General features: G+C 44.0%; 1 protein-coding gene across 2 annotated transcripts in view; it reads right to left on the reverse strand.

Moving 5' to 3' along the window:
* si:ch211-51h4.2 (uncharacterized) overlaps window positions 1-13,497 on the reverse strand; it is a 158,302-nt gene that overhangs the window by 103,256 nt on the left and 41,549 nt on the right. For both annotated transcript variants that reach the window (XM_055646256.1, XM_055646255.1), the window contains exon 7: window positions 5,385-5,450. In XM_055646256.1, the coding sequence (XP_055502231.1) occupies window positions 5,385-5,450 (66 nt within the window). The remainder of the gene's footprint in view (window positions 1-5,384; window positions 5,451-13,497) is intronic.

Below are 13,497 nucleotides of genomic sequence, written 5' to 3' on the forward strand. Positions count from 1 at the left end.
CAGACTCCATGGTTTTATCAACATCACTGGTTGACATTTTTACCACAAAACATCACCTCAAATTCCAGAATTTTCGTCAACATAACCCATCGGGGCAGCAGCCTATCTGGATCGGAGGATGTGCTGATATTTTTTACAAGAGCGGGTCTCTTTATCAACTCCCTCTCAACAATAACTTTCCTCTTTATAACAAAAAAAACAATTTCTATTCGCAAGCTACTAATGAATCTGAAGAAGGGTCTCGACCCGAAACATCACCTATTCCTTCGCTCCATAGATGCTGCCTCACCTCACCCGCTGAGTTTTTCCAGCATTTTTATCTACCTTCGATTTTTCAAACATCTGCAGTTCCTTCTTAAACAATGAATCTGATTCCATCACTCTATGACTGGGGCGGCACTGTGGAGCAGCGGTAGAGTTGTTGCTTCACGGCGCCAGAGACCGTGGTTTGATCCTGACTACGGGTGCTGTCTGCACGGAGTTTGCACGTTCTCCCCCCGTGACCTGCGTGGGCTTTCTCCAGATGCTCATTTTTCCTCCTGAACACCAAAGACGTGCAGGTTTGCAGGTTAATTGGCTTCAGTAAAATTGTCCATAGTGTGTAGGATAGTGCCAGTATACAGGGTAATCGTTGTTCATCTGCACCATCTTACAATACGCAGGAGCAGGTTCATTGGTTTTTTGTAACCAGTCCTCGGTGTGCAGGGTAGTCCTAGCGTATGGGTGATCTGGTCGCTGTGGTCTCAGCGGGCCGAAAGGTCCTATTTCCATGTTGTGTCTCTAAACCATTCTAAACAATAAGATATGCTACATAATTTGAGTGAGAATCTAAGACAAGTTTAGTGCTGTGTCACAGATTTTTGCAATACATGATAGTTCTCACTTCTGATGCTGTTTATTAATGCAAGCTTTAAATCCTCGCAATTGAGAGAGACAAGAGCCATCTATCACTGTCTCAACATTGAGCAGTGTGAAATTCCCTGAGCTGTGCAGATAGTCACAATTTGGCACATGTCACAAATCCCATGAAAGATAGCTCTGCTTGTTAATAGACCCTTATGTTCTAATAAGAGAGACCTTCTCTTGGCATGATAATAATGGATCGGCTAGATACAACTCCTTCTGCAGTTCTACAGAGCCCTAGTGAGACCACTCCTGGAGTATTGTGTGCAGTTTTGGTCCCCTAATTTGAGGAAGGACATTTTTGCTATTGAGGGAGTGCAGCGTAGGTTCACAAGGTTAATTCCCGGGATGGCTCGGTTTGTACTCGCTAGAATTTAGAAGATTGAGGGGGGATCTTATAGAAACGTACAAAATTCTTAAGGGGTTGGACGGGCTAGATGCAGGAAGATTGTTCCCAATGTTGGGGAAGTCCAGAACAAGGGGTCACAGTTCAAGGATAAGGGGGAAATCGTTTAGGACCGAGATGAGCAAAACATTTTTCACACAGAGAGTGGTGAATCTCTGGAATTCTCTGACACAGAAGGTAGTTGAGGCCAGTTCATTGGCTATATTTAAGAGGGAGTTAGATGTGGCCCTTGTGGCTAAATGAATCAGGAGGTATGGAGAGAAGGCAGGTACAGGATACTGAGTTGGATGATCAGCCATGATCATATTGAATGGCGGTGCAGGCTCGAAGGGCCGAATGGCCTACTCCTGCACCTATTTTTTATGTTTCTGTGTTTCTATGGCGGGACTGCCATATGCAGAGAGAATGGAGTGGCAGGGCTGGTACACTCTGGAGTTTAGAAGGATGAGAGGATATCTCAAATGACCTATCTTGCCGATTTATTAACATAAATCTCATCAAATTTATGTTTAAATGGAAATGGTCAAGCAACAAACATGTTGGGGACTATGTATAAACACAGCTGTAATTTCTACATGGTGAAACCAAAATGTATAAAAATGGCCTTTATTAAAATCTGACAATGTGTACTTTAACCACATGTGATTTTTTTTCTATTACAAATCTCAAATTGTGGAGTACAGAGGCAAATAAATAAATGATGGGTCTTTATCCCAAAAATTATAGAGGGCACTGCACATATTAATGCAGCACGGAAACTGGCCCTTCAGCCCAACTTGCCCGTGCTGACCAAGATGCTTCATGAAGATCAGTCCCACCTGCCCACTTTTGCCCATATCCTTTTAAAATGTTGTTATAGTACCTGCTGGAACTACCTCCTCTGACCGCTCGTTCCATATACCCACCACCCCGTGTGTGTAACGGTTACCCCTCAGGTTCCCATTAAATCTTTCCCCTCTCACCTTAAACCCATGTAATCTGGTTCTTGATTCCCCTACTCTGGGTAAAAGACTGTGCATCTACCCTACCTAATCCTTCATGATATTATACATCTCTATATGATCACATGTTCCATATGATCAGCGGCACGGTGGCGCAGGGATAAAGCGACTGCCTTACAACGCCAGAGAGCCGGGTTTGATCTCGACACTCAGTGCTGTCTCTACGGAGATTGCACGTTCTTCCCGTGAACGTGTGGGTTTTCTCCGGGTGCTCCGGTTTCCTCCCACACTCCAAAGGCGTGCAGGTTTGCATGTTAATTGGCTTCTGTAAATTGTCCCCAGTGTGTAGGATAGAACTAGTGCCCGGGTGATCGTTGTCGGTGCGGACTCGATGGGCCGAAGGGCCCGTTTCCGCACTGCATCTCTAAGACTAAAATAATACCCCTCATCCTCCTGTGCTCCGAGGAATAAAGTCCTAGCCCGCCCAACCTCTACCTCAGACCCTCGAGTCCTGGAAACATTCTCTTTAATCTTGTCTGCACTCTTTGCCAGCATAACAACATCCTCCCAGCGTGACTAAAACTGAACATTAATGCCCCAAATGCAGCCTCACTAATGTTTTGTGTAACTGTAACACAGCATCCTGATTTCTAAAGTCAAAACATTGACTAATGAAGGAAAATGTACCAAAAGCCTTATTGACCACCCAGTCTACCAGTGACGCAATGTTCAAGGAACTAGATGAGGTCATAAGTGACAGGAGCAGAATTAGGCCATTCGGCCCATTCCGCCATTCACTCATGGCTGATCTATCTCTCTCTCTCCTAACTCCATTCTCCTGACTTCTCCCCATCACCCTTCACACCCGTACTAATCAAGAATCAATCTATCCACCGTAAAAATATCCACTGACTTGACCTCTACAGCCTTCTGTGGCAAATAATTCCACAGACTCACCACCTTCTGACTAAAGAAATTCCTCCTCATCTCCTTCCTAAAGCAACGTCCTTTAATTCTGAGGCTATGACCTCTAGTCCTAGATTCTACCACTTGTGGAAACATCCTCTTCACATCCACTCTATCCAGGCCTTTCACTATTTGGCAAGTTTCAATGAGGTGTCCCCCTCATTCTTCTAAACTCCAGCGAGTACAGGCCCAGCGCTGTCAAACGCTCATCAAATGTTAACCCATTCATTCCTGGGATCATTCTTGTAAACCTCCCCTGGACCCTCTCCAGAGCCAGCACATCCTTCCTCAAATATTGTCCTAAAATTGCTCACAATACTCCAAATGCGGCCTGACCAGCGCCTTATAGAGCCTCAGCATTACATCCCTGTTTTTTGTATCCTAGCCCGCTTTGAAATAAATGCCAGCATTGTGTTTGCCTTCCTTACTACCGATTCGACTTGCAGATGAACTTTATGGGAATCCTGCACCAGCGATTAATCCCAAGTCCCTTTGCACCTCCGATTTCTGGTCGCCGCTGGATTTTCAACATGTTGAACATTTTCGGAGACCTGCTGCGACTATGACGGGTGCTGGCAAGTCGCGGAAAAAATCGTGTAAGTGGGACAGGCCCTTAACTCTTTCTTTCTCCAGAGCGGTTGCCTGAACCTCTAAGTATTTCCAGCATTTTCCAGCTTTCAAATTATCGGCTCCTGCAGCATCAGCATCAGCATTCAATGTCACATCGCCTTCAGCAATAAACCAGTGCAATTATTTTCCTACTTAACTATGCCCAAATAATTATACAACTCAGAATACGCACTGATTACAGCAAAATTATACAATTTATCTCATCAGTATCTTCCACTATTAGTGGACTTCAGAAATTGAATATTGGATGTGCTATAACATACAGGTCAGTCAATCCCTGAAGTCCATTCCTTATGGATATCTGCATTCCCCCCCCCCCCCCCCCCCCTCCCCCTCATCCTCATTCCAAGTGAACTCCATGCAGTTAAATAGGACTCCTGTAAATCAGTAAATGGGTTGGCATGTACGTGATGGGCTGAAGGGTCTGTTTCAATGTCGTGTAGAAGGGAACTACAGAAGGTGGACACAACATGCTGGAGTAACTCAGCGGGACAGGCAGCATCTCTGGAGAGAAGGAATGGTCGACGTTTCGGGTCGAGACCCTTCTTCAGACAGATGTCGGGGGGGCGGGACAAAGATAGAATGTGGGCGGAGACAGTAAGACTAGAGGGAGAACTGGGAAGGGGGAGGGGATGGAGAGAGAAAGCAAGGGCTATCTGAAGTTAGAGGTCAATGTTCATACCGCTGGGCTGTAAACTACCCAAGCGAAATAGGAGGTGCTGTTCCTCCAATTTGTGTTGGGCCTCACTCTGACAATGCAGGAGGCCCAGTACAGAAAAGGAGGATCTGGGCGGGGGAGTTGAAGTGCTGAGACACCCTGGGACATCAGGCAGGTTAAGATGGAACTACAGATGCTGTATGATAGGATCCAAACTACAGATGCTGGTTTACACTGAAGATGGAAACAAAATGCTGACCAGCTCCATGTTTCTATCCCTGACTCTTCATGCCTTTATGGAATGTTTTTGGAATCAGGTCACACACAGACTGAGAGCTATTGCGTTTTGTCACCGGGACTGGGAGGAGATCCCACTACAAACACGCCAGACTCAGGAACAGCTTCTTCCCCTCTGTTATCAGGCTTCTGAACGGCCCTTCCATAAGCTAGGGCCCTGTCCGATTCACCTCTACCCCATTGCGGACATTGGACTTTGTCTATGGAACTGATGCGCTACAATGCTGACAACTATATTCTGCACTCTGTATCTTCCCCTTTGCTCTACCTGTTGTGCTCGAGTTTGACTTGATTGTATTTAAGTGTGGTATTATCTGATCTGACTGGAGAGCACGCAAAACAAAGCTTTTCACTGTACCTCAGTACACAAGAATAGTAAACCTCAACCTAAAACAACACTGACAGCAATTATGAGCAGATAAATATCATACACATTTTAATCTATTGTGATGTAACTCAATTAAAAGCCTTTAATTGCAAAACAAAATCGGTGTTTTCGTTGATGATGATTTCTAAAAAGTTTGTTCAGGAGGCTTTTGAACAAATTTGTACACAGATTAATGAAAAATAATTGGATACTCACCTGATGTGTAAAAGTTCACCAAAGGCTTCACTGCCGGCCAAGACATAACTGATTCCAATGGAAACGCTGCAGAAAAATTAAACTCAGCTTAGATATTTCATGCAATTATTATCAACTCCCAACCTTCACAATAATCACAACTGCTTTGTGTGGAAGATTTCATACGTATAATCAGTGCATTTTCCGTGATGGCATGCATGCCGTTACCTCTTAAAAGGTTTAAAAAAGAACTGCAGGTGCTGGAAAAATCGAAGGTAGTCAAAAATGCTGGAGATACTCAGCGGGTGAGGCAGCATCTATGGAGCAAAGGAATAGGTGACGTTTCGGATCGAGACCCTTCTTCAGACTAGTGCTTTGGGTCGAGACCCAAAACGTCGCCTATTCCTTCGCTCCATAGATGCTGCCTCACCCGCTGAGTTTCTCCAGCATTTTTGTCTACCTCTTAAAAAGTTAATCATCATTATTTCATTTTACAGCTATGTGACAGGTATGTTTATAAATTGTGTGTATACTGGCACCTAGTGCCCACAAAAAAACCCAGTGCAAATAACTCAGGTGTGTTTGGGAACATAGACAGAAAGTAACCTAGTTTCCACACTGTATCTCTAAAGTCTAAAATTGTGAGACTCCGAGGCTCGGTTGGTAGATCTGCTGCATCACAGCACCAGAGACCCAGATTCGATCCCGACCTCGGGTGCTGTCTGTGTGGAGTTTGCTCGTTCTCCATCTGACTGTGTGGGTTTTGTCCAGGTGCTCTGGTTTCCTCCCACATCCCATAGACGTACGGGTTTGTAGGTTAATTGGCCCTCTGTAAATTGTCCCTCGTGTGTAGGGAGTGGATGAGAAAGTGGGATAACATAGAACCAGTGATGGGGTGATCAATGGACAGCAGGGACTTGGTGGGCAGAAGGGCATTTTCCCCACACTGTAACTCTAACACTGAAAACTAAAACTAAAATTAATTTCATGGGATGAAATAGTAATGTCATAGGTAATACATTACAAGAGGCTTTAAATGGAGAAAATAACCACCATTATTGGTTGCACAATTCAAGTTTAAATAATCATTACGGATCAGGAACATGCAGTATGTTAGCCATTTATCTTCACCTGTTCAATGCTAAAGATTTTGGGTACAATTTAACACATTCTTTTATCCTTTGGGTAGTTAACATTTACAGCACAGATAAGTTAGCAGTTATCATCATCATCCCGTTTTAAACAAAGATAACATTTGTTGGGAGACTAAAGAAGGGTCTTGGCCTGAAACATCATCTATGTTGTGGCACAGTAGAGATGCTTACAGCGCCGGAGACCCAGGTTCGATCCAGACTACGGGTGCTGTCTGTACGGAGTTTTACTTTCTCCCCGTGACCGTGTGAGATTTCTCCGAGACCTCCGGCTTCCTCCCACACGATAAAAAACGTGCAAGTTTGCAGGTTAATTGGCTTGGTGTAAATGTAAATTGTCCCTAGTGTGTGTGTAGGATAGTGCTGATGTGCAAGGACCGCTGTTCGGAGCGGACTCAGTGGGGGGAAGAGTCCCCGTTTCTGCGCATTATCTCTAAGGTAAACTATTCATTCCCTCCACTGATGCAGCCTAACCCACCGAGATCCTCCAGCACTTTGTGTTTGCCGAAGATTCCTGCGCCTGCAGTTCCTTGTGCCTCCATGCGTATTGTCAGTTTTGCAATTTCAATCATGGTCAAATGTGACTCATGATTTATGCATTTTTAAAATCATAATATACATGGTTACTTAACCATTCTGATTGGTGTCAAACCCATTTCCCTTCACAGTGTAAACATTGCAATGGGACTGTCAGATCCTGCATCAGCAGCGAAGTGTAAATAAATCTTCTCTATAAATGGCAGACAAAAAGTACCCATCATAAAAAACAAATCCTCCGGTCAAATCAGAAGCTCCACTGATACATAATCCTGAAATAATTGACACCAGAGTCCAATTCATCAGCTACGGCAGCCACGGCAGCCAAGGTATAAAGATAAACTAAGGAACAGTAATAGTTAAATTAAAGTAATATTTTACACTGACATGAATACTTTCCAAATACCTGAGACTTCAAAGAATTATGTATTTGAACAAAATTTATGTTTAATGTGGAAATTGTGCGCTATAGCAAATCGGGTGTCGCAAGCAACAAGAATGGTAGTTATGTTTTGTGAGAGACTTATGGAAATGACAGACACCAACTCTTAATAACTGGCCTGTCTTGGCTGCTGATATACAGAGCCCTCTATAATGTTTGGGACAAAGACCCATCATTTATTTATTTGCCTCTGTACTCCACAATTTGAGATTTGTAATGGAAAAAAATCACATGTGGTTAAAGTGCACATAGTCAGATTTTATTGAACGCCATTTTTATACTTTGTGGTTTCACCATGTAGAATATACAGCTGCGTTTATACATAGTCCCCCCATTTCAGGGCACCGTAATGTTTGGGACACAGCAATGTCATGTGAATGAAAGTAGTTATGTTTAGTATTTTGTTGCATATCCTCTGCATGCAAATGACTGCTTGAAGTCAACGATTCATGGACATCACCAGTTGCTGGGTGTCTTCTCTGGTGATGGAGGTTAACACGATAGTGGTGTTTAAGAGACCTTTGGATAGGCGCATGGATATGCAGGGAATGGAGGGATATGGATCATGTGCAGATAGATAAGAGTTGGTCTTGGCATGATGTTCGGTACACACATTGTGGGCCGAAGGGCCTGTTCCTGTGCTGTACTGTTCCACGTTCTATGGTTAAACTTTACTAACTGATCCCAAGCTAGAAAATGCATCAAAAGTCCTTCACACAAAATGTTTTGATGCCCATGTTAAAATGAATGAATTAATGTAAAATTATTCTGATTTGTTTCTCTATTAAACATTATCTACCTTGGATTAAACTGTGAAACTAAGGATCAATTGATTGAAAGGTGCAGCATGGAAATGGGCTGTACGGTCTACCGAGCCCACGCCGGCCATCGATCACTTGCTCACACCAGTTCTATGTTATCCCACTTTCTCATCCACTCCCTACACACTAGAGGTAATTTACAGAGGGCCAATTAACCTACAAACCCGCACGTATTTAGGATGTGGGAGGAAACCCATTTGGTCACAGGGAGAACATGGAAACTCTGCACAGACAGCACCCAAGATCAGGATCAAACCTGGGTCTCTGGTGCTGTGAGGCAACAGCTCTACCAGCTGTGCCACCAAAGGTTTACCTAATTTATAAAGTTTGTACGACCCAATTAGACACACAGCTTATTTCTGATGTAAAAGTTGCCAATTGTTTAAATGCTCTTTAAACTTTCACAGTGAACATACATTCTACAAACTATTCATGAACGTTGAAGAATAAATTCACAGATGAGATCTTTAAAGCAGTACAAGTAATCATCTAGATACCCACTGTGAAATTCTTTGATCTTTGTTCACTCAACTATAGTCACCGAGTGAAATCAGGCAGAACTGCCGCCCACACCTTGAAGGAATGTGCAGCCTTCACGCAAAGATATTAATAAAGATACTTGCATGAAAACATTTTCCGCTTTCCTCCCCTTCCTTTCTTAACGTTCAACCACAGATTGAGTTTATTAGTAAAGCCTTCCTGAAATTGTAAGCTGATGAGAGACTTTTGGCTTAGTCACAGAGAAGATATCAAATTGCAGAAAAATAGACTTGCTTTTATTAGTCATGGTAATTTGCAAAGGTCAGAAGACGCATTTGTGATTTGTCCGAGATGTTTTACCCCACTAATTCTCTTTTTCAGTAACCATCTCTTGCTGCATTATAATCAATAGATGCAGGAGTAGACCATTCGGCCCTTTGAGCCAGCACCGCCATTCACTGTGATCATGTCAGATTATCCACAATCAGTACCCCGTTCCTGCCTTCTCCCCATATCACTTGACTTCGCCACCATTAAGAGCTCTGTCCAACTCTCTTGAAAGCATCCAGAGAATTGGCCTCCACTGCCTTCTGAGGCAGAGAATTCGGCAGATTCACAACTCTCTGGGTGAAAAAGTTTTTCCTCATCTCCATTCTAAATGGCCTACCCCTTATTATTAAACTGCGTCCCCTGGTTCTGGACTCCCCCAACATCGAGAACATGTTTCCTGTATCTAGCATGTCCAAACCCTTAATAATCTTATATATTTCAATACTCATATTGAATATAATATATTTCAATCCTCACCACTCTCCTACAGAGAGTGGTGAGGACAGCGGAGAAGATCACCAGATCACCCCAACCAGCAATCCAGGACCTATACCCTTCTCGCTGTCGCAAGAGAGCAAGCAATATTATCAAAGACACCACTCACCCAGCACACAAACTGTTCACCCTCCTACCTTCCGGTAAGCGCTACTGCAGCATGCGGAGCAAAACCACCAGATTCAAAAACAGCTTCTTCCCTCAGGCCATCAGACTACTCAACACACTTAAGAAAATTCCATGAACAGTATCCAAACAAAGACAAACAAACTGTGAAAATAACTTTGGCTCAATGTCTCCAGTACGAAATTTGCACTTTTTCTATATTGCACCTTTCATTATTGCACCCTTTTTAAAATACCTCAAAGTTTTTGCTACATTTTGGCATACTGTGCATATTTAATATTTTAAATAACGTATGTCTATTGTCTATTTTTATTGGTATGTTGTCTGTCTATGTTTTTAATATTACTTGCACATTTGGAGTATGGGGAAAACGTAATTTCGATCCTCTGTGTAACTACTGTTGCATAATTGAATTGACAATAAAGTTTACTTTGGCTTTGACTAAGATATACTCTCATCCTTCTAAATTCCAGTGTATACAAGCCCAGCCGCTCCATTCTTTTATGATGAATAACGTACAAACTCTGCACAGAGAGCATCCGAGGTCAGGATCGAACCCAGGTCTCCGGTGCTGTAAGGCAGCAGCTCTACTGCTGTGTCACTGTGCCACCCCTTTTCTGAAAGCAGTTTCAATCAAAGATTGTTGGATAGACACAAAATGCTGGCGTAATTCAGCAGGTCAGGCAGCATCTCTGGAGAGAAGGAATAGGTGACATTTCAGGTTGAGACTCTTCTTCAGAGTAAGTCAGGGGAGAGGAAATTAGAGATATAGAGAGGTACAAAGAACAAATAAAAAGGTAGGCTAAAGGACAAAAACCCAGCAATGATGATCAAGGAAAGGTGGAGCTCACAATGGTCCATTGTTGGCTGCAGAGGTGATTATATTTCAGTTGAAGGGCCCCGGACGTTGCTCCCCATTCTCTCTACAGATGTTGCCTGACCCTCGCCTGATGATTTCAAGAGAGAATTCAGCAGGGCTTTATTTCCTAGTCCCTACCTGGTCGGAGAGGCACCTTCCCTCCGAGTTGCCTCTTTGTCCCTTCCTCGCGGCCTACCATCGGACTGGAGCAGTGGTTCCTGTCGGGACCGGCCGGAACCCCAGCTTTGGCGGCGGCGCAGCGCTGGGACCCCATCACGGAGAGAGTGATGCCTTACCCGGGTCGCCGAGCGGTAAGCCCCAGAGTGCTGTGACCGCCGACTCCAACATCGAGGAGCAGGCGGCGCTGGATTTAAAACACCGCGGAGCCTGGGATCGGGATCGCCAGAGTCGGAGCTCCAACCAGTGCGGCCGACGACTTCAGGAGCCACGGTCTCCGGGGAGGAAGCGGCCACTCCAGGCATTCCAAGCCGCTGGCCGCTCCAGACATTCCAACCGATGTTCATCTGAGTTCCATCTTCCTGGCAAGAGGGCCTGAAGCATCAGGGCTGCCATAGCGGCGACTGTGGAGGCCACAATAGGCTCGACTATGGGTGAACAAGAGGAAGAGGACTGGACTTTGCTGCCTTCCCCCACAGTGGGAACCATTGTGGGAGATGTTTTTTATGTTTATTGTTAAATTCTTTAATGTTGTGCCTTATCTTTATTCATGTACTGCAATGACAAGTCAAATTTCATTACACCATTGGTGTATGTGATAATAAATGTCCTTTGTAGCCTTGTATCCTGATTGTAGATGATCATCCACGATCACAGTGAATGGCGATGCTGGCTCAAAGGGGCAAATGGCCTACTCCTGCACCGATTGTCTATTGCCCCATTGAGATCCTCCAGCACTTTGTGCTTTGCTAAAGATTGCAGCATCTGCAGTTCCCAGCATCTCCAGATGTCGTATTTCTCTGGCAAGTGTCAAAGAAGTTTATAGAGTAATCTTGTTAAATCCGCCATGCGTTGGTGAAAATATTAATAAGCCTACAAATTCTGTTTTTATAGTTTGTAGCATTTTCACAGCTTTTGAGCTTCGAAATATTAACAAAGCAAAGATCATTCTCGTCAGATAGACACAGGATGCTGGAGTAACTCAGTAGGTCAGGCAGCATCTCTGGAGAGAAGGAACAGGTGACGTTTGGGTTGAGATCCTTCTTCTGACTTCTCTCACTGCCCGACCTATCATCCCTTGCAGTGATGGGAGTGGCCTCTGATGGTCTGCTTGCTCAGTAATGCACTAACTAAATTGTCATATCAGCAACTTGAACTCTGCCTGGTAAATTAATTCCATCCACTTAGATCAATGGTGGCTCAGTGCCACCAACCGACCCAACGATACAGGACCATGATCAGGGATGACATTCTGTGACACATTATTTACATAATCATTCCATTTGAAGTCTCAATTTACTGCAAACATGACCATTTATAGTTGCCTTCTAGCTTCACTGCTGTAATAAGCAAATAAATAATGTGCTCATTCTTCTCAGAATAATCAATATACTTGTAGGTGGAGCCTTTGTACAATTTTAATCCTTATTATTCCCTTTCCAGTCAATGCAAGGCTTACAGGTCACACTGAGACAACTCATTAAAGAGTTACATTAAGCAATTAAATATGTACTCCTGGGAAATTCGCTGTGGTGATGGAATTTCCATCAAATTTCTTGCTGAGAGATGCAGCTCGAATTAAAGCTAGAACTCCCCTGATATATTCAAATAAAGATGAAACACACCTCTGATTTACCATCTCTGGAAAAGTAAACAACTTAACATTTCAAGTTAAGACCCTTAATCAGAATTAACAAAGGATTGTCGAGTTATACAGGGGCTCAGACAGATACATCAACCTGACATTTATTTCCCAGGATCGAAGAACTCAATGCGCAGTTCCAGTTTATCATCTCGGATATTGCGTGCAGTCTGACCACCTTGTTACAGGAGGGGGTGAGGAGGCGTTGGAGACGGTGCAGCAGAGGTTTACCAGACTGCTGCCTGGATTAGAGGGCACGAGTTACTGTATGTCGTTGTCACTTGCGGGCGGAGCACCAAGGCAAATTCCTTGTATGTGAATACTTGGCCAATAAACTTATTCATTCATTCATTTATTAGGTGCAAGGAGAGATTGGATGAATTTGGATTGTTTTCAACCAGTGTATTGGAGTCTGCCGAGGGAGTGTTGCCAATTGTGAGTGACGTAGATAGGATAGACAATGAAAACCTTATACCCAGGGTGCAAATGTTAGATACCAGGGGGGCATCGAGTAGGACAGGTGGGCTGGCAGCTCAGTCACTCAGGCCTGGCGGGCTGACAGCTCAGAAACTGCCAGAAATTCTGCCCAAAACAGGTGAGAGGCTGTGAGAGAGAAGGGGGAGAGGGTGGCGAATCAATTTTAGACATTTTAAATTTTTTTCTGCAGATCACAGCTATGAAGGAGGAAAGTCTATCCTGGCCTGGATCTCACAGGAAGCCAATGCAGGGAGGGTGAAAAATACTGGGGTCAGGCTTAATACTTGCAGGGGGAATACTTACTGATGGGCCGAAGGCACTCCTGGGTTAGTACAGGCCTGATGGGCCGAAGGGGCTCCTTTAAAACAAATCTGAATGAAATCTCAGTGAAAGGCACTTTTTCTGTACTTTTCCTGGCCTGGCATGGGCCTTTAGGGCCAAAAGGCTTCTCCTGGGCGAATATGGGCAAAAGGGACAGGTTTCTCGGCTAATGGGGGGCTTTTGGGGGGAAATTAGTGGTTTCAGGCAGGCCAAACAACTCATTTAATTTCATTTCCATTTCATTTCAGGCACAGGGCAGACCAAACAGCTCATTTC

The sequence above is a fragment of the Leucoraja erinacea genome, chromosome 14 (genome assembly GCF_028641065.1).
Source record: "Leucoraja erinacea ecotype New England chromosome 14, Leri_hhj_1, whole genome shotgun sequence".
NCBI lineage: Eukaryota > Metazoa > Chordata > Chondrichthyes > Rajiformes > Rajidae > Leucoraja > Leucoraja erinaceus.